The sequence below is a fragment of the Eleutherodactylus coqui genome, chromosome 6 (genome assembly GCF_035609145.1).
Source record: "Eleutherodactylus coqui strain aEleCoq1 chromosome 6, aEleCoq1.hap1, whole genome shotgun sequence".
Lineage (NCBI taxonomy): Eukaryota > Metazoa > Chordata > Amphibia > Anura > Eleutherodactylidae > Eleutherodactylus > Eleutherodactylus coqui.
The window spans coordinates 13,573,522-13,601,093 of NC_089842.1; the positions used below are offsets into that span (position 1 = coordinate 13,573,522).

Here is a 27,572-nt window from a genome sequence, read left to right on the forward strand (position 1 = left end):
GGCCCCGCCCCCCGGTGTAGCTGTGAGCGCTCGGTGAGGCGATAAGAGCGGCCGCCGCCATGTTGCTCACCGTGTACTGCGTCCGCCGGGACCTGTCGGAGATCACCTTCTCCCTGGAGGTGGACCAGGACTTCGAGCTGGAGAACTTCCGCGCTCTGTGTGAGCTGGAGAGCGGCATCCCGGCCGCCGAGTCCCTGGTGAGGAATGGGGTCCGCTGAAGTGGGTGCAAAGGGGGCAGATATGTGTTATGTTTGTAAGGAATACACCTGTGTGTGGGGGAGGGGTACAGATATACACAGAGGGTGGAGGACGGATACATGGGAGGGGGGTACAGATATACACAGAGGATGGATACATGGGAGGGGGGTACAGATATACACAGAGGGTGGATACATGGGGGGGGGTACAGATATACACAGAGGGTGGATACATGGGGGGGGGATACAGATATACACAGAGGGTGGATACATGGGGGGGGGGATACAGATATACACAGAGGGTGGATACATGGGGGGGGGGATACAGATATACACAGAGGGTGGATACATGGGGGGGGGGATACAGATATACACAGAGGGTGGATACATGGGGGGGGGTACAGATATACACAGAGGGTGGATACATGGGGGGGGGATACAGATATACACAGAGGGTGGATACATGGGGGGGGGGGATACAGATATACACAGAGGGTGGATACATGGGGGGGGGGGATACAGATATACACAGAGGGTGGATACATGTGAGGAGGGTACAGATATACACAGAGGGTGGAGGACGGATACATGGGAGGGGGGTACAAACAGGACGGATACATGGGAGGGGAGATAAAGATATACACAGAGGGTGGAGGACGGATATATTGGGGGGTACAGATATACACAGAGGGTGGAGGACGGATACATGGGAGGGGGTACAAACAGGACGGATACATGGGAGGGGAGATAAAGATATACACAGAGGGTGCAGGACGGATACATGGGAGGGGAGATAAAGATATACACAGAGGGTGCAGGACGGATACATGGGAGGGGAGATAAAGATATACACAGAGGGTGCAGGACGGATACATGGGGAGGGGGGGGCACTGATACATGGGGGAGATACAGATATACACAGGGTGGAGGACGGATACATGGGGGGGAAGATATACACAGACGGTGGGAGACGGATACATAGGGGGGAGATACAGATGTACATAGAGGGTGCAGGACGGATACATGGGGAGGGGGGGTACAAATATACACAGAGGGTGCAGGACGGATACATGGGGGAGATACAGATATACACAGGGTGCAGGATGGATACATTGGGGGGAAGATACAGATATACACAGAGGGTGCAGGACGGATACATTGGGGGGGTACAGATATACACAGAGGGTGGAAGACGGATACATCGGAGGAGGGTACAGATATACACAGAGGGTGCAGGACGGATACATTGGGGGGGAGATAAAGATATACACAGAGGGTGCAGGACGGATACATGGGCGGGGGGTACAGATATACACAGAGGGTGCAGGACGGATACATGGGCGGGGGGTACAGAGATACACAGAGGGTGCAGGACGGATACATGGGCGGGGGGTACAGAGATACACAGAGGGTGCAGGACGTATACATGGGCGGGGGGTACAGAGATACACAGAGGGTGCAGGACGGATACATGGGCGGGGGGTACAGAGATACACAGAGGGTGCAGGACGGATACATGGGCGGGGGGTACAGAGATACACAGAGGGTGCAGGACGGATACATTGGGGGGTACAGATATACACAGAGGGTGGAGGACGGATACATTGGGGGGTACAGATATACACAGAGGGTGGAGGACGGATACATGGGGGGTACAGATATACACAGAGGGTGCAGGACGAATACATTGGGGGGGGGGAGTACAGATATACACAGAGGGTGCAGGACGGATACATGGGGGGGGAGTACAGATATACACAGAGGGTGCAGGACGGATACATGGGGGGGGGGAGTACAGATATACACAGAGGGTGCAGGACGGATACATGGGGGGGGGAGTACAGATATACACAGAGGGTGCAGGACGGATACATGGGGGGGGAGTACAGATATACACAGAGGGTGCAGGACGGATACATGGGGGAGATACAGATATACACAGAGGGTGCAGGACGGATACATGGGGGAGATACAGATATACACAGAGGGTGCAGGACGGATACATGGGGGAGATACAGATATACACAGAGGGTGCAGGACGGATACATGGGGGAGATACAGATATACACAGAGGGTGCAGGACGGATACATGGGGGAGATACACATATACACAGAGGGTGCAGGACGGATACATGGGGGAGATACAGATATACACAGAGGGTGCAGGACGGATACATGGGGGAGATACAGATATACACAGAGGGTGCAGGACGGATACATGGGGGAGATACAGATATACACAGAGGGTGCAGGACGGATACATGGGGGAGATACAGATATACACAGAGGGTGCAGGACGGATACATGGGGGAGATACAGATATACACAGAGGGTGCAGGACGGATACATGGGGGAGATACAGATATACACAGAGGGTGCAGGACGGATACATGGGGGAGATACAGATATACACAGAGGGTGCAGGACGGATACATGGGGGAGATACAGATATACACAGAGGGTGCAGGACGGATACATGGGGGAGATACAGATATACACAGAGGGTGCAGGACGGATACATGGGGGAGATACAGATATACACAGAGGGTGCAGGACGGATACATGGGGGAGATACAGATATACACAGAGGGTGCAGGACGGATACATGGGGGAGATACAGATATACACAGAGGGTGCAGGACGGATACATGGGGGAGATACAGATATACACAGGGTGCAGGACGGATACATGGGGGAGATACAGATATACACAGAGGGTGCAGGACGGATACATGGGGGAGATACAGATATACACAGAGGGTGCAGGACGGATACATGGGGGAGATACAGATATACACAGAGGGTGCAGGACGGATACATGGGGGAGATACAGATATACACAGAGGGTGCAGGACGGATACATGGGGGAGATACAGATATACACAGAGGGTGCAGGACGGATACATGGGGGAGATACAGATATACACAGGGTGCAGGACGGATACATTGGGGGGGAGATACAGATATACACAGGGTGCAGGACGGATACATTGGGGGGGAGATACAGATATACACAGAGGGTGCAGGACGGATACATTGGGGGGAAGATACAAATATACACAGAGGGTGCAGGACGGATACATTGGGGGGAAGATACAGATATACACAGAGGGTGCAGGACGGATACATGGGGGGGATGCAGATATACACAGTGGGTGCAGGACGGATACGCGGGGGGGGGATGCAGATATACACAGTGGGTGCAGGACGGATACGCGGGGGGATGCAGATATACACAGTGGGTGCAGGACGGATACGCGGGGGGATGCAGATATACACAGTGGGTGCAGGACGGATACGCGGGGGGATGCAGATATACACAGTGAGTGCAGGACGGATACGCGGGGGGATGCAGATATACACAGTGGGTGCAGGACGGATACGCGGGGGGATGCAGATATACACAGTGGGTGCAGGACGGATCGCGGGGGGATGCAGATATACACAGTGGGTGCAGGACGGATCGCGGGGGGATGCAGATATACACAGTGGGTGCAGGACGGATCGCGGGGGGATGCAGATATACACAGTGGGTGCAGGACGGATCGCGGGGGGATGCAGATATACACAGTGGGTGCAGGACGGATCGCGGGGGGATGCAGATATACACAGTGGGTGCAGGACGGATCGCGGGGGGATGCAGATATACACAGTGGGTGCAGGACGGATCGCGGGGGGATGCAGATATACACAGAGGGTGTAGGACGGATACGCGGGGGGATGCAGATACACAGAGGGTGCAGGACGGATACGCGGGGGGATGCAGATACACAGTGGGTGCAGGACGGATACGCGGGGGGATGCAGATATACACAGAGGGTGTAGGACGGATACGCGGGGGGATGCAGATACACAGAGGGTGCAGGACGGATACGCGGGGGGATGCAGATACACAGTGGGTGCAGGACGGATACGCGGGGGGATGCAGATATACACAGAGGGTGCAGGACGGATGATACGCGGGGGGATGCAGATACACAGTGGGTGCAGGACGGATACGCGGGGGGATGCAGATATACACAGTGGGTGCTGGACGGGGATGTAGATATGGGTTGTGTATTTGTGGTTTGTGCAGTTCAGTGCCCCGGGCGGTGGAGCCGGTGAGACAACCCCGCCTCCTCCATCTTCCCAGACTCCGCCTCCATCATATATGACTCATGTTTAAGTGATGCATTTACTATATTATTTGGTGACATCCGGCTTGTCATCCCATTATGACAGAACAATGGCGCTCCGCCCCGCGGTCATCAGCAACCGACGCATCATATACATGTGACGTGCCCCCTGTATCCGCGGGCGGGGGGCTCAGCCTACATACTCACATAGTCCAGTAACGTCCTCTGGGGGCTGCCCGCTGCAGAGACGGGGGGATGTTATTAGTACCTCTGTTCCCTGAGCTCTGAAAACACATCGGCCCTCACAGTGAGACCCCCGTAAACTGATGTGTACCCGCGTCCTGCACCGCCCCGGGGGTCTCCAACCCAACAAACATCCTAGAACTGGAAATGAAGGCCGTCAAACCAGTCATTTAGAAAATATGGTGGCCTATCAGAGAGAAGGGAATCCCAGTCATGTAATATACTAGGTGGTATACCGCTATATATGTACGTATATGTGTGTGTGTGTGTGTATATATATATATATATATAGTGGTATACCGCTGCGTGTTTTGAAGCGGCTTCGCGGCCTTCATTTTCGCTGCGGCCATGTCTCCCAATAGAGAAGAGAGAGGCCGCCGCAGAAAAAGAAAAGAATTGACATGCTGCGTCTTTAATTTCCACGCCGCATGGCCGTTTCCGCACGGTCAGGCCTCAGCATGTGGACGAGATTTTTGGAAAATCTCGTCCACGTTGCTGGTTAATTCCGGGATCGGGAGCCGCATGGACAATCCGCACGGAAATTCTGCAGCAAATCCGTCTTATGGGAAAGCTGGGTGACAATTGTCCGTAGTTATCTGATGGCCGGTGCCCAGCTTTCTGGGTGTCTGGAACTGACGATGTCTGATCATTCAGGACCCCCAGAAATCTGCCTGTCTGGTCTGCTGGCGGAGGCGGCTGGTCCGCTCTTCTGGTATGAGGCCGCGGCCGGCCCGCTCTTCTGGTGTGAGGCCGCGGCCGGCCCGCTCTTCTGGTGCGGTCCGCTCTTCTGCATCCGTTGTGTCTCCACCAACAGGACTTTTTGCATCAAAATTTCATCAGCAGATCCGCAGGTAAACTCTCATCAAAGGGACGTGGATTTTACTGTTGGAAGGCACATGGAAGTCTCCCATGGCGAGTACCGCTGTGTGAACACTCACATTTGCGCGTGTGATACGCAGAACCGATCTCCCATGGGCTTTAACTGGACCTCTCACACTGTGTGAGACGTGTGCAAGAAAGAATTGCAGCGTGCATATATGTACGCCAAGATGGTGTGTGGGGATTCGCTGTGTGCCACGTGTGCTTGCCCGCTGCGCCCGTCTGAGGCCTATGGGGATGTTCACACGATGGAATCCATGTTAGATTTTTCCATACATGTTCTGTCACCAGAAGCCACGACAAGTCTGCGCCGCTGTGGATTTCTGGCACGGTTCCACCTCTGAATGTCCTGTAGGTCGCCGCGTGGCCTGAACTCGTGTCATTGGGCAGATTTGCGTGTAAATTTCCTGTTCTGGATTTGCCATGGAATCTGCATCAAGAAGTGGCGCCATTACTCCCCCAACACCGTGTCACGCATCACGTGAGCCTATCGGGGAGATGCGGATGATTCTAGAGGCGACGGCTTCTGCGGTCTAGACCTACCCTGATCGTACGTTCGCACGGTGGAAATATGATGCAGATTTAGTGCACTTCACTAAGGTGTCGCCTCATTTGAATGGGACCCTCATAGTCTGGAAAAATAGTGGCGCGTCCCGTCCAACCGCTTCATTCACGCTGGGAATTTCACGCGCTAATTCGATAAACCGGATGTAAATCCGAGGGGCAGGTAACATCAGAATCGCATTGGCTCAGCCGAGGATCGCTGCCGCTGTTCTAGAAGCGGAATCTGCGCCAAAAAAATGTTAAGGTGGATTCCGCTGTGTAAACGCCGTAACTTGTGGTCGCTGACCTGTCCTCCGTGTCTCCATAGATCATCTACGCAGAGCAGCCGCTGACTGACAACCAGCGATCGCTCTCCTCCTATGGCTTAAAGGATGGCGACGTGGTGGTCCTGCGCCAGAAAGATGCCGCCGAGTCACGTCCAGCTCCTGCCGCAGCGTTTCCTGGTAAGAAGCCGCCGCTGTGGCTCAGATATGTAGTTGTAGGATGAATAACCTTGTACTGATCTCCAGTTACATCATGTCTTGTACTTTAGTCGCATCCAGAGCTGCAGCAATCAGCACCTAGGTGCACTTGGAGCAGTTCAGTTGAGGCCACATGACTGCTGCATTAGGTTCAGAGGGCAGTACTGCAAACACTACATCTCCCATAATGCAATGCAGCACAAGTTCTGTACAAACACTAAAGTGCTGCAGCTAAAAGGAAACAGTGGAACTGTGAATGCAGCTTTGGATGTGACTGGAGTGTAAGATAGGAAGTACTCGGGCCCTGTAAAAGTAGTTGGATTTCTTGCAGGGTGACTCCCTGCACTGATTCTACCTGCTGATGCAAGCTGGTGTCTGATGGGTAAGGCTCTACAGCCGCCACCCTGTGCCTTATACTGCCAGTATCAGTGCTGACAGAAGCTGCGCTGTGTATGGGGGGGATATGTTGCCCACCAGGGAGCTGCAAATGTCTGTAAGACTGCAGATTGGCACTGATGACTCTTGTGCTTTCTCTTCGCAGGTTTGCCCCGGATAGACTTCAGTAGCATCGCTGTTCCCGGGACCTCCAGGCCGCCCGCTGAACCCCCTCAGCCCAGAGCTCCGGCTCCAGACTCCACCTCCTTTCCTCAGGGTCTGGATAACCCTGCACTGCTGCGGGAGATGCTGTTGGCCAATCCTCACGAGCTGTCGCTGCTAAAAGAGCGAAACCCTCCCCTGGCGGAAGCGCTGCTGAGCGGCGACCTGGGTAGGTAGTGCGCCACCTTCCTGCTGGCAGCGGGCAGCGATCGCAGCTGCTTCATCTCTCTTTTTCCTCACGTAGAAAAATTTACCAAAGTTCTCCTGGAGCAGCAGCAGGAGCGAGCCCGGCGGGAGCAGGAGAGGATCCGACTCTTCTCCGCTGACCCCTTTGACTTGGAAGCTCAGGCTAAGATAGAGGAAGACATAAGGTGCGTCTCTCTGCTTTCGCTTCGCTGTTGTCAGCCACTGCACTGATGTATAATTACTTTGTCTCTGCAGCTTGGTTCTGGCCAGCGAGATTTACTGGTTTGTTATCCGGTCAAACTGTGGTGAAACTACATATCCCAGCATGCACTGGCACTGCCGACTGGGAGTGGTAATTTTATCACAGGGTGGAGGCTGGTGATGTAGGTGGAGTAACCTGGACAGCGGAGGTTTTTAGACTGTGGGGTTGTCTAGGACGTTACTTTTGGATAGGTCGTCCTAATTCTTATGATAGGTTGTCAGTAAAGATGAGCGAGCATACTCGCTAAGGGCAATTACTCGATCGAGCATTGCCCTTAGCGAGTACCTGCCCGCTCGGAAGAAAGGGTTCGGCTGCCGTCGGCGGGGGAGAGTGGGGAGGATCGGCGGGGAGATCTCTCTCTCCTTCTCTCCCCCCGATCCTCCCTGCTCGCTACCACAACTCGCCTCTCACCCACGCCGGCAGCCGAATCTTTTCTTCCGAGCGGGCAGGTACTCTCTAAGGAAAATACTCGATCGAGTAATTGTCCTTAGCGAGTATGCTTGCTCATCTCTAGTTGTCAGCAGTTCACTGGCACAGTTCCACCGATCCGCAGATATCTCGTCAGCTGTCAGTGCAGATGGCTCTGTCCGTAGTGCAGCAGTCCGGGTTGGAGTTGGATTTAATTCAGTGGAGCTGCACCTGCAATACCAACCGAGGCTGCTGCAATGTGGACAGCGCTATCTGCTTCCGGCTCTGTCAGTGACTGCAGGCCTGGGGAACAGCGACTGATCCCCACAGCTATTGATGACCTATTCTAAGAAATCGTCAATGGTTTAAAAAGACACACCAACAAGCCTTCTGTAATATTTATAGAGGTACCAATAAAATCTACACCTCAGACTACATTCACGGCTATATTGGGCTTGCCAACCTGCATTTCACACGTGGATAGGGGGTGTATTTCATTCAAAAACGCCTCGCATCACTTCTGTAAAATTGCGACCCTCAGGCTCCTGGTTCAGGCGCGTCGGAGGATCTCGGGTGTTTCCCATTGTTTTCAATAAAAACATCATATCGCACTCGCATGCCATGTCTTTAAAACAATGGGCGAGGCGTTCCGAAAGAACACCAAAAAATACGACCTGCAACGATTTTTAACCTCGCAGTATCGCTGTGAGAGGAAAAAATCGTTCATGTGAGTAACTCCGTTTAAAAGAATGGCGTTCCTATTTGCGCAGTGCACAGAACTCGATTCGCGCTTATCTGCATGTATCCTCACACTACCATCTACGGAAAAAATAAAAATGGCGGGGAGCAGAATTTGGCAGCAAAAGGGTTTTCTTACATATATAAAATTTCTTTTAAAATTGTAAAACATTACAAATAATATAAGTTTTGGTGTCGCTGGAAACTGCATTTTTACTGCACCGTTAACGTCATAAAAGAAAAAGCCCCAAAAATGTTGCGGCTGTTTTTTTTTGTTTTTTTTTGTTTTGTTTTGTTTTTTATTCCAGTTCTCTTCACTTACAAATTTCTACATTTTTTTTTTCTAAATACATTATTCAGCACCATTTATAAAAGAAAACCCCCTCATCCTGCTGAGAACGAGCCCTCATACGGTTGTGTCCTCAGAGAAACGTTACGGCTCCTGGAACCCCGGGACAAAATGAGAATGAAGAACAGTTGATCCTTAGGCTGGGTTCTCACATGCCGGATTCCCGCAAAATTTCCGCCGGGAAAAGCACTGCTTCAAAACCCGCGGCACTTAGCTGTGGGTCTTCAAGCGGCCTGGCCACTCACTCTTCCACTGCGGCCGGAGCTCCTATAGAGGAGAGCGCGGCTGCAGCAGAAGAAGAAAATAAATGAGCATGCTGCGGCCGTCGAATCTGCACTGGCTTTGCAGCGGCGGATTCGCCTTACCGTGTGGACGAGATTTCTGAGAAATCTCGTCCACGTGGCTGGCTAATCCCGGGATTAGCGGCCGCCGGCGGATTTGCCGCTGCGAAATTCCGGACGGAATTTCCGTGGCAAATCCGCCCTATGTGAACCCAGCCATTAGGTGTTATTGGGGTTTTCCAAAAGCATACTGTTGAAAAGCCCTCAGGATAGGTAAACCATATAATATTGGCATCCCCATAAATCAGCAGTTTACAGAAACGGCGCAGCTCTGCACACATCAACACCATCACTGCTGCACGGAGTACGAAGCTGCGCTATTTCCAACGGAGGGTGCATTCACATGAGCGAGTTTCTCACGTTTTGAGACGCACTAAAATAGACTGCCTTGTTTTCAATGGGTCTACCCACATGCGCGATATTTGTCTAGCAGCTTTGCTGCGACGTAGAAGAATCACATCTTCTATGTTTCTCGAAGTCCGCAGAAATGTTATCCGTTGTTTTCAATGGGTGAGAAAAATAATCGCATGTTCAGCGATGCGGTTTCCTCACAAATCGCACCATGGTCGCACGGAACATCGCACGTTTACAAGCACTAAATTGGTCCGAATTTCTGTTACTGATATCGCGCTCGCCTGTATGAATGCATGTGGCTTTGGCGGACAGCTGACCCGTGGGGGTCTTGGACATCGGACCCCCACCAATCTGATACCCTGGGGATGGTGTCCTCTTGGAAATTCTTTAAGGTGCAGCTTCAGTATATTTTCTACATGATGTTGAGGATTTTATAAGAAGCCCTTTCTTTCTTTTCCTGTTCTGAATTGCATGGCGTCTCTGTACTCTCCTCACAGCCAGAGCTGCGGTCGCAGTTTGGTTGTTACATCCAGAGTTGGAATGACCTTTAGCTTTCAGGGTTCACCTCTCCCTGCTGGCCTCTGCAAGTTCAGTGACTACACAGCGTGCTCGGCCGCCATGTCTTGTGCAAGTTCCACATGGAATCTTATCACCAATGTGTTGACAAGTGCATCCTTAAAGGGGTTGTCCGGGGCTTTACCGTTGGTGACCTATCCTGAGTTGATTGGTGGGATTCTATCACTAGGATCCCTGCCGATCAGCTGTTTGCTGGGCCTGCTCTCATTGCGGTCAGAGCAGGAACCTGACAGCTTCGTGTACATTGCAGCAGCAGCTTCCATTGACTTTAATGCAATACCAGCCTGGGCCGCTGCACTACGGATGGAGCTGTCTGCGTCTGCAATCACAGCTGTCCATATATGATCATAAATCATATAAACAGTCCCTTTAACTGTTTACAAGACATCCTATAATATATTTGGTATTTGTATAGCGCTGTAGCGCTGTATTACCCCCCACCAAGCTGGGTACTTGTTTTACCGACCTCGGAAGGATGGAAGGCTGAGTGGACCTTGAGCCGGCTACGTGAACCACGCAGGGATTGAACTTGCAACCTTCAGGCCTTGAGCGAGAGCTTACACTCTGCGCCACACTTTTGCAGCTCTGGATGTAACTGGAGAATAAGACTTGATGTAATTTATGTCTATGGAGGTTTACACAGCGGCAGCGAGGAAAGATCATTGTGACCCTTCCAGATTGTGAGCTAATGTGACCCTTCTCCTCACAGGCAGCAAAACATCGAGGAGAACATGACCATCGCCATGGAGGAGGCGCCAGAGAGCTTTGGCCAAGTGGTGATGCTGTACATTAACTGCAAGGTCAATGGTTACCCCGTGAAGGCCTTTGTAGACTCAGGTGAGGTGCGCTCGGCTGACGATATTGTGGGTTCAAGCCGTAGGGGGTCTCTGATTTGTGGTTCTTCCCACAGGAGCTCAGATGACTATAATGAGCCAGGCCTGTGCAGAGCGCTGCCATATCATGAGGCTGGTGGACAGGAGATGGGCTGGCATCGCCAAGGGGGTTGGCACACAGAAAATCATTGGCAGAGTACATCTGGGTGAGTTATACGCAGCTCTTCTGGAGTTAAAGGGTCGATTTAGTCTTATTTTGTGATTTCAATTTCATACCACTTTCATAAACCTCTACCTGCTGTCAGTGAATGGAAGTTTTCTAGTTTACATTCGGAGGCTGAAAACCTGTCCTAACTTAGAGCAGCCATAATTGTATCCAGTCGCTGCGCTCCAGACTGATACATTGTAACAAATAGGAATGTTCACAGACACCAAGCAAAAATCTCTGTAGGTGCCGATTCCTCTTATGGAGATCCAGGTTTTTGGCAATGCACCCATGGAATCAAATATGCAGATTAGCTCTCCTCCTCATGTGCCATTGTCTCTAATCCACCAGTTAGCTGGCCCAAAGTGGCTGACGCAATCTTCAATCTGCCTAATCCCCATAGTTCGTTGGTAGTGTTGGACTATGGATGCACTACATCTGCTCTTTCATTAACCAGTGCTGCTCACATGATCAATGCTGACCAATCAGAGTAGCGCTCAATGTGCATTAGGTACTTGAAAATTACAGCAGCCATCTTGGATGAGTGAAAATGGGGCCCAGAACTGGCAGATCGGAGGGACAACAACACAGGAGACCAACAGCAGGTAATAAACCTCCCGCTTCAGGTTGGATGGTAATACATTATCTATATCTTGGGCCATCCGTGCGCCACAATCTGAGATCTGTGTTGTCTATGGGCTGGTGTGGATTCCTATTATAATCTACAATAGTTTATGGCCCGCCCCCTTCCATTATGTTACACCCACTATTCAAAAAGTGACGAGGTCGGCAGAAAAATCAGTCTCACAAGGCGTGTGCAGAAACGTGACACCAGAAAACTGACAGAAGTCTCTTAATCTCCCTGAGTTTTACAAAGTTACAGAAGTTTATATGCGGGAGGCGACCCTCAAACTTCTGCACCAATTGCATTCTACTGCGTTTGACAGCATTTTTTATACATCCTACCATTGTAATGGGTAACGATGTGAATTAAAAAGCGCTAAACCGTACGAAAATAGAGCGGAGAGCAGAAACCCCACTGATCACAACTTCTGACATGGCAAAAGTTTTTAGAGTAGTTACCCTTCCATCCAGCCTCTGAGTTGTGCTACAGATTTCTATACGGATTTCAGAATTTGCTTGCAAAACAATTCACGCCACATGCACGGACTTCTAAAGCAGTCAGTAGAATACTAAAGTGGCGCAGAATTTGTTCAAAATTGTGCCGCGTAAACGGGGCGAAGGGTAAATGCGCACATCGGGTTTACTGTATAAAAGCTTTGCAGTGATAGACCAGCAGTAAGGGCGGCGCACCGAACAAGGCTCTACTGTTGGCGGATCGGTGTCTTGTACTGCACTGTTCCTCACCGTGTGGCAAACAAGACGCACCGTTCGAAATAACTAATTTAGTCTGAGTTCCATCCAGATGGGGTTTTTTCCAGCAGAATTGCATATCTCCTTGTATATTGCACGCACATTTGGGCACCTCCCCATTGAATTCTGTGGGGACCCTCGGTGTACAGATGCTGTTTTTTGGTTTTTTTTTCCCCTTGTTTGTTTTGCGTGATTGAAATGCGGGAATGTAGACTAAGACATTGAAATCAATGAGTTCTATTCTCGGAGTATCGCCTGTGTAAACTTTACTTGCACAAATACGTTTGTGTGAAGGATCCCGAAATTGTGTCAAATAAATGTGAAAATCTGCACTGTGGATCTGAGTCTGAAATGAAGAGAAAAGGGTGGCGGGTTTGAAATGTAACAATTGCGGATTTTTTTGCAGATCCATAGATAATCTACTGCAAAATCCACAACAATCCAATTCCTTGCAGACCCCTGGTGACATAAATGAAAATCTGCAACCTGAATTTGAGTAAAAAAATACCAAAAACCTGGTAAATGCAAAATCTTTCCATCCGTTGAATTATAAGCCAATAGTGAAGCAGTATTGAACTTTTAATACCCAGCGAAAACAACGAGTTCGGAGGCAAGTGGCCCCTTCCTCTGGGGGGGGGCACCATCAAACAGGGTGGTCACTGAATACACTGTTTCTGTGGCCAGAGAAGCAGTGAACCATTAGGCTCTGTGCATTCTCCCCAGGTGTAGCTCCACCTGCGTCTATGTCCTGTGATTTTAATTATCTGTACCCCGTTGGTTAATGTCTGCGTGATAACTTACAGCGCGTCGATGGTACTTGTTAATATCCTGTCTGCTTTACAACGTTTCCTGCGGATTTCTTCTATGCAAATCCAAACCGAAGATGTGTAGGAAAACTTTCCCTGTTTGTTAAACTCTGTGCCTTTCCTGCGAGTCGCTGGGGTGCAGGTTCTGGACGTGGCGGGTTATCTGGGGGGCAGTTTGTATCTGGGGTGCGGGTTGTTATCTGGGAAGTGCTGACTGGAGATGTGAGACGTGTTCTGTGTGTTGCAGCTCAGGTGCAGATTGAGGGAGACTTCTTGCCCTGCTCTTTCTCTATCCTGGAGGAACAGCCGATGGACATGCTGCTAGGCCTGGACATGCTGAAGCGACATCAGGTACTTGCTTTGTATTGTCACAAAGGGATGGTCCAACACAGGGAAAAAGAAAGTTGTCTGCGGGTCTGTATTGCTGCAAGGAGCAAGACTTAAGTTCAGATTGCGCTTTAACTAGAGGAAGACACTCTGGAAGGTTTAACAATAAAGGCCCATTTAGACACAACGATTAGCCGTCTTTTGAGCGATAATCGTTGTGTGTAGCTGCTCTGACATCCTGCAGTTGTCGCTCTCCCATCGCTCCTCGTTGTCTTTCAGCGTGCTGAGGATGAGCCTTATCAGGGATTTACAGCGGGATACAGCTGATACTATTGTTTCAGCTGTATTCCACTCCCTGATAACGGGTTGAGTATGAAGAACACAGCTGTCCAGCTCTGTTCTTCATACCTGGCACGGAGCGCTCAGCTGTATAACAGCCAGGCGATCCATGCAGAAAACATCTGGGTGCAGAAGACAAGCGGGGACACCCCGCTTGTCTTCTGCATCCTTTGCTCCGAGCGCTTGGCTGTATAACAGCCAGGTGCTCGGAGCTGGGGAACAGCTGTATGAGGAAGACAAGCGAAGACACCCCGCTTGTCTTCTGTATCCTCGACTGGCAGCGCAAGGTGATCGCTCATCTTGCGCTGTAAATGACACAATGATGATCGCTCAAAAGACATCTTTTGAGCGATTTATTGTTGCGTCTTAACCAGCCTTAAGAATTCATTCAATTATAATCAAGCCTCGTGGTGCCTAATTGTCCTATGTTTGTAAACTATTAGATCTATATACAAAGTATAAAGGTTGCCGACGTCACATCATAAAGTGTAAAGAGAACACGTTACATGACATCATTAGCTGCACATTATTAACAGGTTACAGGTCACATATTACCATCACTTCTGGGGGTTCAGTAGATGACATCCCCATTCTGTCTCTGAAGCGTCCGTACTACTCAGAGCTTCTATAAACTTCTCCTACTTACTTGACAAAATAGGACCTTTTTATGCCCATACAAATGACCATAGGTCAGCGTTCCAAATTCTTCCAAACAAAAAGTACCAGCACGTTCCTGTGGACATCAAACAGTTGCACGTGGTCGTAAATATTGACTCCAGCTGTCTGTATACAAACCTAATTACACCCCTTCCTAGACCAGGATCTAATCTTAAATGTCCATTATGTTGATTTCACCTCTGTGTCCAAGTAAATGGAATCTGCACAGCAACAGAGGGGACATCTCATCTGATTTGCACATGAACTGGTTTAGCCGCCTACTCCGTATATTCCAATCAAAGATTCCCAATCGTAATTAAATGGCTGAATAAAATCTAAATAATAATACATTCAGTATTTTCCTAACAGGGTCACAGGTCAACTGGCTTTCTGTGTGCATTCATTGCAGATCTTGGGTTACTGTTACCTTTGTGTGGGCAAATAAGCACAGGGCCCACATGAACGTGCCCAAAACTAAGGGATATCACAAATACAGGGACCTGAAACGGATTTCAGACTGGACGAGCTGACGGAAACACCAACCGGACAGAGAACTGCATACTGCGAACTGGACTGAACTGGCAGACAGACAGACATAAACATAGGGACTGACGAATGACCAAAACGCTCACCTTGCATACCTGTACACATCAGATGTAATAGCTATAAAAGTACAAGATATTGGCCAATGAACTTAAGCCGCAAGGCCACGACAAGGCTCCTCGTGTCATGCGGTCCCTACACCAGCAAGACACATCTAGGACCCAAACGGCCACCCTAGCACAGAAATAGCAAACAAACTAAGCAAGACAAAGCAGAGACAAACTGACAGAAAATAAACCTAAGAACAGACATAAACCAGCAAGACACCAAACACACAGCAAGCTGCAACGGACAAGGATACCTGACTGCTCACCCTGAAAACTAAACAGACACAGGAGCTGGGTATAGACCCGGGAGATTGGCTAGCAGGAGAACACCACACCCAGCCAGCTCAATCATTCCACACCTGTGGGGTTGTGCTGCTAGAAACCTATGTGGTACAACAGATTCCAGTAGCACAACCTAACAGTTACATCCTGTATTACACTCCAGAGCTGCACTCATTATTCCGCTGGTGAAGCCACAGTGTACCTACATTACTTATCTTGTACTGATCCTGAGTTACATTCTGTATTATACTCCAGAGCTGCACTCACTATTCTGCTGGTGGAGTCACTGTGTACATACATTTACTTATCCTGTACTGACCCTGAGTTACATCCAGTACTATACCCCAGAGCTGCATTCACTATTCTGCTGTTGGAGTCACTGTATACATACATTACTTATCCTGTACTGATCCTGAGTTACATCCTGTATTATACTGCGGAGCTGCACTCACTATTCTGCTGGTGGAGTCACTGTGTACATACATTACTTATCCTGTACTGATCCTGAGTTACATCCTGTATTATACTGCAGAGCTGCACTCACTATTCTGCTGGTGGAGTCACTGTGTACATACATTACTTATCCTGTACTGATCCTGAGTTACATCCTGTATTATACTGCAGAGCTGCACACACTATTATGCTGGTGGAGTACATACATTACTGATCCTGAGTTCCATCCTGTATTATACCCCAGAGCTGCACTCACTATTCTGCTGGTGGAGTCACTGTGTACATACATTACTTATCCTGTACTGATCCTAAGTTACATCCTGTATTATACTCCAGAGCTGCACTCACTATTCTGCTGGTGGAGTCACTGTGTACATACATTACTTATCCTGTACTGATCCTGAGTTACAGCCTGTATTATACTCCAGAGCTGCACTCACTATTCTGCTGGTGGAGTCACTGTGTACATACATTACTTATCCTGTACTGATCCTGAGTTACAGCCTGTATTATACTCCAGAGCTGCACTCACTATTCTGCTGGTGGAGTCACTGTGTACATACATTACTTATCCTGTACTGATCCTGAGTTACATCCTGTATTGTACTCCAGAGCTGCACTCACTATTCTGCTGGTGGAGTCACTGTGTACATACATTACTTATCCTGTACTGATCCTGAGTTACATCCTGCATTATACTCCAGAGCTGCACTCACTATTCTGCTGGTGGAGTCACTGTGTACATACATTACTTATCCTGTACTGATCCTGAGTTACATCCTGCATTATACTCCAGAGCTGCACTCACTATTCTGCTGGTGGAGTCACTGTATACATACATTACTTATCCTGTACTGCTCCTGAGTTACATCCTGTATTGTACTCCAGAGCTGCACTCACTATTCTGCTGGTGGAGTCACTGTGTACATACATTACTTATCCTGTACTGATCCTGAGTTACAGCCTGTATTATACTCCAGAGCTGCACTCACTATTCTGCTGGTGGAGTCACTGTGTACATACATTACTTATCCTGTACTGATCCTGAGTTACATCCTGTATTATACTCCAGAGCTGCACTCACTGTTTTGCAGCTTCAGAGTTGAAATCTCCCGGGATTCTCTGAGCTTTCTGATTTGTATTCTGGTAAGCCCTATACAGTCACCAAAGCAGAGCTGCTCCCCACATTATAGGAGCCCTGGTAGTAGTCTATATCCTCAAGCTTGCTGACAGTTTCCAGTAACCGCCAGCAGTGTGTTGAGTGCAGTTGTGTGACTCGGTTATCTGGTTTGGGGTGGGATCTTTATTCCTGTGACTGGAAGGGAAGCGATATGATGTTGGGAGTCCTCCTGGCTTACGCTGATGGTTGGCGCATCCAATAATCTCCTATCCCCCCACAGTGCTCCATTGACCTGGAGAAGAATGTCTTAGTCATTGGCACTACAGGCACCCGGACCAGCTTCTTGCCTGAGGGGGAGCTTCCAGAGTGCGCCAGATTGGCATATGGCCCAGGGACAGAGGATATACGTCCGGAGGACATCGCAGACCAGGAGTTAGCAGAAGTATTGCAGAAGTCTGCTGAGGAAGCAGGTACGCCATATATCCCGTGTTCTCTGCATGTGTCCTCCGTGTCTTGTCTGTGATGTCCGTGTGCATATAGAGGTCTGTATGCCGGGGCCATCGTGACCACCAGCAAATAGTCATAGAAATGTATAATGGGCGTCTATAACCAGGCACGAGGCTACCTGTACATAGCCAGACTAAGTATAGGCACATTCATATACAGGCAGGAGGAGGGGGAGGAGGAGCTCTAAACCCTCATAGAATGGGAAAGTGAACTTTGTATCTATTTTAGTTTTGTGGATGCAGCCTGCAGTGTGAAGCATGGTGGTTCAGATGCATAAATGAATGGAGCTATGCTAGCCTCCATTTAAAAAGAAAACCTCCATTCTTTACACTGCAGGCCATCCAGAGAACAAAAAACCACTGCGTATTTCATGATTAAATGGCTTTGGGATGTTTGTCGTCAGAAGCGTCCTCATTTTGTGACTAACTGCACGTGGCTTGTTGTGTTCTCTTAATACCCGTTTGCCGTTTTGTCTCCTAAACCCCACAGACCAGCAGAAACCGTGATGCATGTATGTGTAATCTGCCACAGGAGGGGCCGTACCGCAGGTAATCCCACATGGAGCTGACCGAGAGCTCCACTGAATGTTCAGCAATAACAGGGTTAAATGTCTTGGTCTATGAGGCCCGGCTCTGTGCCCAGGCATGATGTTAAAGGGGACCTGACTGCATATGAGGAAAATATTCGGAGGTGTTCTCTGCCCGGGACTCCTACAGACACCAGTCCTCTCCATAGATAGGCAAGAGGAAGAAGAATGACAGGATAGGCTGCATCCTCGGTGATGTCACTGTTGCTTTCTAGTGGATAGGCTGCATGCTCAGTGATGTCACCGCCTCTCTCTAGGGAAAAGGCTGCATTCTCAGTGATGTCACCACTGTACGCTAGGAAAAAGGCTGCATTCTGTGATGTCACCACTGTACGCTAGGAAAAAGGCTGCATTCTCAGTGATGTCACCACTGCTCTCTAGTGGATGGGCTGCATTCTCAGTGATGTCACTGCTGCACTCTAGTGGATAGGCTGCATTATCAATGATGTCACCGCTGCTCTCTAGGGAAAAGGCTGCATTCTCAGTAATGTCACCGCTTCTCTCTAGGGAAAAGGCTGCATTCTCAATGATGTCACCACTGCTCTCTAGGGAAAAGGCTGCATTCTCAATGATGTCACCACTGCTCTCTAGTGGATAGGCTGCATTCTCAGTGATGTCACCACTGCTCTCTAGTGGATAGGCTGCATTCTCTGCGATGTCACTGCTGCGCTCTAGTGGATTGGCTGCATTCTCAGTGATGTCACCACCGCTCTCTAGGGAAAAGGCTGCATTCTCTGCGATGTCACTGCTGCGCTCTAGTGGATAGGCTGCATTCTCAGTGATGTCACTGCTGCGCTCTAGTGGATTGGCTGCATTCTCAGTGATGTCACTGCTGCGCTCTAGTGGATAGGCTGCATTCTCAGTGATGTCACTGCTGCGCTCTAGTGGATTGGCTGCATTCTCTGCGATGTCACCGCTTCTCTCTAGGGAAAAGGCTGCATTCTCTGTGATGTCACCGCTGCTCTCTAGGAAAAAGGCTGCATTCTCTGCGATGTCACCGCTGCTCTCTAGGAAAAAGGCTGCATTCTTCGTGATGTCACCGCTTCTCTCTAGGGAAAAGGCTGCATTTTCAATGATGTCACCGCTGCTCTCTAGGAAAAGGGCTGCATTCTTAGTGATGTCACCGCTGCTCTCCAGGGAAAAGGCTGCATTCTCAGTGCTGTCACCACTGCTCTCTAGGGAAAAGGCTGCATTCTCAATGATGTCACCGCTGCTCTCTAGTGGATAGGCTGCATTCTCAGTGCTGTCACTGCTGCTCTCTAGTGGGTAGGCTGCATTATCAATGATGTCACCGCTGCTCTCTAGTGGATAGGCTGCATTATCAATGATGTCACCACTGCTCTCTAGTGGATAGGCTGCATTCTCAGTGATGTCACCACTGCTCTCTAGTGGGTAGGCTGCATTATCAATGATGTCACCGCTGCTCTCTAGTGGATAGGCTGCATTATCAATGATGTCACCACTGCTCTCTAGTGGATAGGCTGCATTCTCAGTGATGTCACCACTGCTCTCTAGTGGATAGGCTGCATTCTCAGTGATGTCACCACCGCTCTCTAGGGAAAAGGCTGCATTCTCTGCGATGTCACTGCTGCGCTCTAGTGGATAGGCTGCATTCTCTGATGTCACTGCTGCGCTCTAGTGGATTGGCTGCATTCTCAATTATGTCACTGCTTCTCTCTAGGGAAAAGGCTGCATTTTCAATGATGTCACCACTGCTCTCTAGGGAAAAGGCTGCATTCTCACTGATGTCACCGCTGCTCTCTAGTGGATAGGCTGCATTCTCAGTGATGTCACCACCTCTCTCTAGGGAAAAGGCTGCATTCTCAATGATGTCACTACTGCTCTCTAGTGGATAGGCTGCATTCTCTGCGATGTCACTGCTGCGCTCTAGTGGATAGGCTGCATTCTCTGATGTCACTGCTGCGCTCTAGTGGATTGGCTGCATTCTCAATGATGTCACAGCTTCTCTCTAGGGAAAAGGCTGCATTCTCTGCGATGTCACCGCTGCTCTCTAGGAAAAAGGCTGCATTCTTAGTGATGTCACCACTTCTCTCTAGGGAAAGGGCTGCATTTTCAATGATGTCACAGCTGCTCTCTAGGGAAAAGGCTGCATTCTCTGCGATGTCACCGCTGCTCTCTAGGAAAAAGGCTGCATTCTTAGTGATGTCACCACTGCTCTCTAGTGGATAGGCTGCATTCTCAGTGATGTCACTGCTGCGCTCTAGTGGATAGGCTGCATTCTCTGATGTCACTGCTGCGCTCTAGTGGATTGGCTGCATTCTCAATGATGTCACCGCTGCTCTCTAGGGAAAAAGCTGCATTCTCTGCGATGTCACCACTTCTCTCTAGGGAAAAGGCTGCATTTTCAATGATGTCACCGCTGCTCTCTAGGAAAAGGGCTGCATTCTCAGTGATGTCACCACTGCTCTCTAGTGGATAGGCTGCATTCTCAGTGATGTCACCGCTGCTCTCTAGTGGATAGGCTGCATTCTCTGTGATGTCACCGCTGCTCTCTAGTGGATAGGCTGCATTCTCTATGATGTCACCGCTGCTCTCTAGTGGATAGGCTGCATTCTCTGTGATGTCACCGCTGCTCTCTAGTGGATAGGCTGCATTCTCTGCGATGTCACCGCTGCTCTCTAGGAAAAAGGCTGTATTCTTAGTGATGTCACCACTTCTCTCTAGGGAAAAGGCTGCATTCTTAGTGATGTCACCGCTGCTCTCTAGGAAAAGGGCTGCATTCTTAGTGATGTCACCACTGCTCTCTAGGAAAAAGGCTGCATTCTCAGTGATGTCACCACTGCTCTCTAGTGGATAGGCTGCATTCTCAGTGATGTCACCGCTGCTCTCTAGTGGATAGGCTGCATTCTCTGTGATGTCACCGCTGCTCTCTAGTGGATAGGCTGCATTCTCTGCGATGTCACCGCTGCTCTCTAGTGGATAGGTTGTGATCTTGGGGTCCAGTGTATCGGGGACATAGATTATAAATTGAGCTCTTACTGTGATCAAACATTAATTCTTGTTCTGCTCCTCTCCAGACGAAGAATCTACCTCAGAGGCCGGTCCGTCACTGGTGCCACCGACAGATGGATCTCCCCACCCAGTCCACACATCTGACATCCCCCCTGCTCATCCAGTGTCTGCCTCCTCCGCTACCACCGAAAGCGGAGATGTTCCCCGAGCAGATGGCGCTTGCAACATCGGTTTCCACACAGAAGTCGGTGCACAAATGGGTCTCACTTTTGATCCATTAGGATCTGCCGATGACAAACCCGGAGCAAAGACTTCAGCTTCCCCGTCATCGATGGCTGATGAGGGTCCGGGGCCCATGCCGACTGCTGCTGAAAAGTCTGCCTCCCTTCCCAATGCTGGCTCTGCGGCTCATGAGAAATCAGAGCAGGAGCCTCGTGCGGGGGATCCGCCGCCTCCTTCCACATTGACCCCTGTGGTAGATGGAGAACAAGAAGTGACAGCAGCTCCTTGTGCCAATACAGAAGACATGATGGAACTGGACACACAAGTGATTCCTGACCTTGATGGCTGTAGCCCCATGGAGAACATCTCTGTCCAGGGTCCTGAGTGCCAACATATGTCCTGCAATGACCTCCCCACTAATCTCAAGGAGTCTGAAGACGTGGACAATGTGACCAAGCAAGATTGCCCCAAGCCACCAAGTACTTCTGGCCAGGATGGAGAGGAAAGCCGCTTCTCCTTGGCTGCTGCCTTGAAGGAACTTCATAAGTTACTTGTCATCAGCGGTCAGGGATCTGCTTGTGTTGGAGATGATGACGGAGCCTTGAGCGCTAAAGCTGATCATGCCGTCGTCGTTCCGGGCGGACAGCGGACATCTGGCCAAAATGGGGAACTGGATAATGACCTCCACGGAACGAGCGGTCAAGACACTGAAGACGCATCTTTGTGTAAGGAGGCCGACGCCGCGGAAGGCTCCTTCCAGGGTTCTTTGGGTAATGACTATTCTAGTGACTGTGTGGGGGTGTCTGGTGTGATGGCGTCTGCTCCTGGTCAGCCCCTGCCTGGTACTGTGCTGATTCACGGCGCCGTCACTGGTGTGTCGCAGAACTGCGGTGACCCAGCGGCTGAGGATGAACAGCTTCCAGGACTAAGCGGTGAACCTGGGGGTGCGGTCCGTGAATGGAACCCCTCTGTGCCGCCATCAGAACCTCCCTCCCCCGGTGCTGTAGAACGCATTGTAGCGGCAGGGTTCACCACGCAGGATGCCCTTGTTGCCCTGGAAGGTGCTGATGGAGACGTGGAGCTGGCGCTGCTCGCTTTACTTGCCAGAAATATCGTCGTCCCCACGTAATTTATTGCATCTGTTCTGCCATTGGGTGAGAACTCGCCTCTTGTCCCCCGTGGCCAGAAGATGCACAGGACTTGCTTTATGTGGCCGGCGGCCTGCGACCTCGTCTTGTCTCTGCAGCGGTTGTCCTGAATGTCCTCCTGTGGGCCAGATCTTGTCAGGACTCCTCCTGAGGTCGTCCTGCGCTGTGCGCCTCCCGAAGCCATGACCGCAATGTAGTATATTCTAAGCCAGGGATGTCTTAGGCCGTGTCTGCTGTAGGGATCAGACCTAGAAATCTGAGAGCCATAACGAATGCTGTTTTCTATCCTCCCTTCTCCTGTAATGTATTTTTAATATGTCCAGTATGGCCGCCTTGGCGGCTGCGATAGAGGAGCCTCGTCACCGCCAATCTAATCTTCTCCTGACAACACGGAAGGCAGATATTCTGTTCTCGTATCTTGTGCTAATGTCATGTTAGATTGTGTTTACTACTCCAGTCACATCCAGAGCTGCATGCACAATCCTGCATGTTTACTGGTCTCAGGTCCAGCAGTTAAAGAGCGACCTCCCTGCCCTCCTGTACTGGGTGTAAAATGCTCTGCTGTTCTGTATGTTCACCTCAGAACCTCATATTACAGGTTACATATGGATGCAGTCTACCTGTCTTAACACTAGACTGCGTATATACCTTACTTATCCCATACTGATCCTGAGTTATATCCAGAGCTGCACTCACTATTCTACAGGTGGAGTCACTGTATACACATTACTTATCCTATACTGCTCCTGAGTTCCATCCTGTATTATACTCCAGAGCTGCACTCACTATTCTGCTGGTGGAGTCACTGTGTACATACATTACTTATCCTGTACTGATCCTGAGTTCCATCCTGTATTATACTCCAGAGCTGCACTCACTATTCTGCTGGTGGAGTCACTGTGTACATACATTACTTATCCTGTACTGATCCTGAGTTACATCCTGTATTATACTCCAGAGCTGCACTCACTATTCTGCTGGCAGAGTCACTGTGTACATGCATTTCTTATCCTGTACTGATCCTGAGTTACATCCTGTATTATACTCCAGAGCTGCACTCACTATTCTGCTGGTGGAGTCACTGTGTACATACATTACTTATCCTATATTATACTAAAATATATATATATCACTTAACTTGAGTTACATCCAGTAATATACTTCAGAGCTGTACTCACTATTCAGCTGGTTACTACTGGAAACCATGTGCAAGCTGGTGGACAGTTACCCCCAAACCTGCCCGGTTGAGCTCCAATAATGTGAGAGTTGGAAAGGAATATTCACTGCAGCTCTGGAGTATAATACTAGATGTAACTGAGATTCAGTGCAGGGTAAGTGAGTCCCCCAGCAGAATAGTGAGTGCAGCTCTGCAGTATAATACAGGATCTGAATTTGCATCTATGGAATTGGATTTTTACAGTGATCTGAGGTGGAGTTTGATTTAGATTTTCTCGGTGTGTTATAGAAGTTTAGTGATGTCACCTACAGGTGGCTGTAGCAGAATTATGCATGCAGCTCTGGATGTGACTGGAGGATGAGATGCGGCGCCAGAGTCAGACCAGATGAGTAAAGCTATTGATGTGATCTTGAAGCTGTGCAGCTCGGATCAGTCGGCCTGAGATCTGCGCAGCGGGTGAGGGGGTGCAGCCGCTGCTTAAACCCCGGAAATAACCGCACGATGAGCCGCGCAATTGTTGTTTATCTGTTGTACAAGAAAAGGGAAGAACATTTTAGACAAAAATCTACATTTTCTGCATTAAATCCTCGGGGTCAAAGACTAAAGCCGCTCCATTCACTGACATGAGCCATCCTGTACCTCAATACTTCATGTTGTTTGTCCTCTGTGCAGTTAAATGCATGCTATTGTTTTATGTTGTCAGCCGCATCAGGCTTTAGCATTAATTCCACCAGGACTCTGGATTGGATGTCCATGTAGGATGATGCCTTCCTTCTTAAAGGGCCAGACGGGAGATTATCGCCATGCAGCAGTGTTCTGAGAGGATGATAGCGGTCACATGATGGAGGTTCTCCGCGCAGCAGATGAAGTGGGAAACGCGGCGGCCGCGAGGGTTCTGCGGGTTTCTATCGCATTGATTCTACAGCCTTGTCAATATGAAATTCCAGACACCAGGGGACAATAGCTTGCCTTCACTTCTACATCCTGCAGGATTTGTGGTTCCAGAGACCTTCGTGTCCATGTGTAGCTTCTTCGGGCTGCGATATGGTCACATGACATGCGCCTTGTTGCTGTCCCGTGTTTATCAGGGATTGATTGGTCCATGAGTTCGGGGAGGTCGGGATCATCTATCCTAGTCTTGTATTGGGAGTTTTGTAGTCCGTGCCTTAATGTAGCCTTCAGCGCATTTGGAGTGAGGAGTAAAGACCTCGGGGCGCGCAGGGGCCACACAACTGTAAGGGCCACATATTAGGCAGGTGGAGTTTGGTTGGCTGCTTTGCATGGCGTTCGGCTACAGGCGTGTAAATTTACTGGAGACACTTGTACCTCAATATAATCCTATGTCACGTGAAAAATGGCGCGGCGCCGTCCTCAGAGCGCGTTCACATGGCGCCATTTTCTGCTTGTATCCGGTTTGTTTAGTTCTCGCCAAATGCGGAAGGAAAACCATCAAACATCGCAAGCAAGAAATATACGATCCGTGTGCCAACTGCACTGTATGAACGCGCCATAACTGAGGATGGTCTTGGCAGTCTTAAAGGGGTATTTAAATAATAGTAGGAGGTTTTGGTGGTGGTGGGCTGGTGGCCCGGGACCACTCGGTTGTCCAGTATGACCACTTCCCACCAGAATGACTGAGGCGACTTCCTAATAGACGGGGGGCAGGTATATTGTAGAGAAAACGGGCGGAAGATGCGCCAAACTTATCATCGTAATGCTTACTGACGGGCATGTTACGTCTTGCGCCACCTTTTGGTTGGTTTACTTTAGACTGGTCCTTTGCGCCACAGTTGTGCTGCCGGCCATTAAAAGTTGCAATTTATGCTTAAAACTGTCTGGTGCGGCGCGAAAAGTGTCTAAAATCATGCCAAACGTGCAAAAGATGGATGTTTTTGGCAAATTTTGTGCCGGTGGGTTTGACTTGGTCCATCTGCCCCATGTGATTCAGTTCCTCATATGTAAAATCTCCTTTTGCTGTCTCTGAATGGAAACCTTGTCCAGTCTTGACATGAATCTGTGATTTAAAGGGAACGCGTCATCAGAAAAGACCTCGTAGAATTCAGGTTTTAAGTTAAACATATATTTTTAAGATTTTTTAATTTTTATGTCACAATCTATATTTAAAAAAGCAAAACTAAAATCCTGCAGTTTACAAGTTTGTCCTGGGACAGGAGGGGGCAGTTTCTAGTTGCTGACGCCCCTCTGCTCTGCCCGTTCTGAGTCCGGTTTTCATCCGTACAAAATGGCCGACACAATCTTCAGACTACCTATTCCCCACAGTGCACTCGTAGTGTTAGACTACCAGTGGACTAGACCTGTTCTCTGATTGGCTAGCACTGCTCACATGATCAATGCTGGCCAATCAGAGAGCATAGCACTAGGTGACTAGAAAATTGCAATGGCCATCTTGCACTGCTAAAAACAGGACCCCAAATTGGTGCATCAGCGAGACGTCGGCATAGAAGAACGACAGCAGGTAATATATCCTCCCCCCTTAATTCAGGGACAACCTGATGCTTCCTCTGCTGAAGAGAAAACAATTCAGCTCCCATTATCATCAGAGGCAGGCTTACAATGAGAGGTAAGCCCTATATATAGATAACACAGGATCCACCATTCACAGAAGGGGATGGTCACAGCTCACCTCTTCCCTCTCCCAGCGCAGTGCATGTCCATAGCAATCTCCCATGGAAGACTATATATGATGGTCACAGCGCATCTCCTCCCGGCCATACACAGAGCATGCCCACAACACTTTCCGTAGATGTCAGTCCGCTCATAAATCCTCTCTAGATGCTGTTCGCTGCAGGACGGCGGCCCTCAGAGTCCCGTACAGATGAGAGAATAAAAAAATCTGCAATCCTAAGAGGAAAATGTCTCACTATCAGGTTAAAATTTGTGAAAAATCATGAATATTCTCCCCTAAACACGAAGCGGCTGTTATCTGCACTGATACATTGTAACGCATCTGAGAGATTTGTGCTGCGGAGGTATTTGGCTCCCAGAGAACTGTCTGCACTGATACACTGTAACAAACCGTGAGACGTATTGGGTCTGTACTGGTTTTCGAGCGTTGGCTGTAAGAATATCGCCATCGGAAGCCTCCAACATTCGGCGCGGTGGCCGCTATAGTGGGGGTGGGGCGGTGGGATATTAGGGGCAGATCGCCTGTTGGGCTCTCTGTTTTGGTCACTTGTCAATCCCAGTTCCTTGTAATGCATCAGGCGGGGTGGAGGGCGCGCTACTCACATGGCAGTATTAGCACCGCGTGCCGCAGGTGACGGTTTGGGGGCTCCGCTGGTTTTGTGCCTTTTTCTCATTGCTGATTTTAGGTCGACTTAATAAAGATTTTGTTTTTCTCAATCTGCTGTTTCTCCGCGTCTTTTATCCCTTCTCAAAATGGGCACTTCAAAAACACCCCAAAAATACTCCTCCCTGACGGGGCGAAGAATGGCGTAATCTGGGCGCAGCAAACAAGCCGAAGTCCAGTCGCCATAAATACATCCCGAAACGGTCAAATACTAGTGAAAACTAAAAAATATTAATGGCATCGGGGAGAAATAAATCCAGCGCCCCCGGCTCTTGTCTGCGGCTTGTGCTAGTAATACCTAAAGCCTGCAAGCATTACTTTGAATGTGAAATC

General features: G+C 49.5%; 1 protein-coding gene across 1 annotated transcript; it reads left to right on the forward strand.

The window, feature by feature from the left end:
- Nucleotides 1-27,292, forward strand: DDI2 (DNA damage inducible 1 homolog 2). The gene is made up of 10 exons (XM_066606294.1): nucleotides 1-197; nucleotides 6,306-6,441; nucleotides 7,001-7,225; nucleotides 7,301-7,427; nucleotides 10,980-11,107; nucleotides 11,181-11,309; nucleotides 13,736-13,839; nucleotides 17,597-17,786; nucleotides 18,313-18,371; nucleotides 21,448-27,292. Exons 1-9 carry the CDS (start codon nucleotides 60-62, stop codon nucleotides 18,327-18,329), a joined length of 1,194 nt encoding a protein of 397 aa, XP_066462391.1. The 5' UTR covers nucleotides 1-59; the 3' UTR covers nucleotides 18,330-18,371; nucleotides 21,448-27,292.
- The last annotated feature ends 280 nt before the right edge of the window (nucleotides 27,293-27,572 follow it).

Bases quoted from the DNA above. Each gene is read 5' to 3' on its own strand.
- DDI2 (XM_066606294.1), top strand. From the start codon at position 60: ATGTTGCTCACCGTGTACTGCGTCCGCCGGGACCTGTCGGAGATCACC. The intron at 198-6,305 runs GTGAGGAATGGG...GTGTCTCCATAG, and splicing joins TCCCGGCCGCCGAGTCCCTG to ATCATCTACGCAGAGCAGCC. The intron at 11,108-11,180 runs GTGAGGTGCGCT...TTCTTCCCACAG, and splicing joins GAAGGCCTTTGTAGACTCAG to GAGCTCAGATGACTATAATG.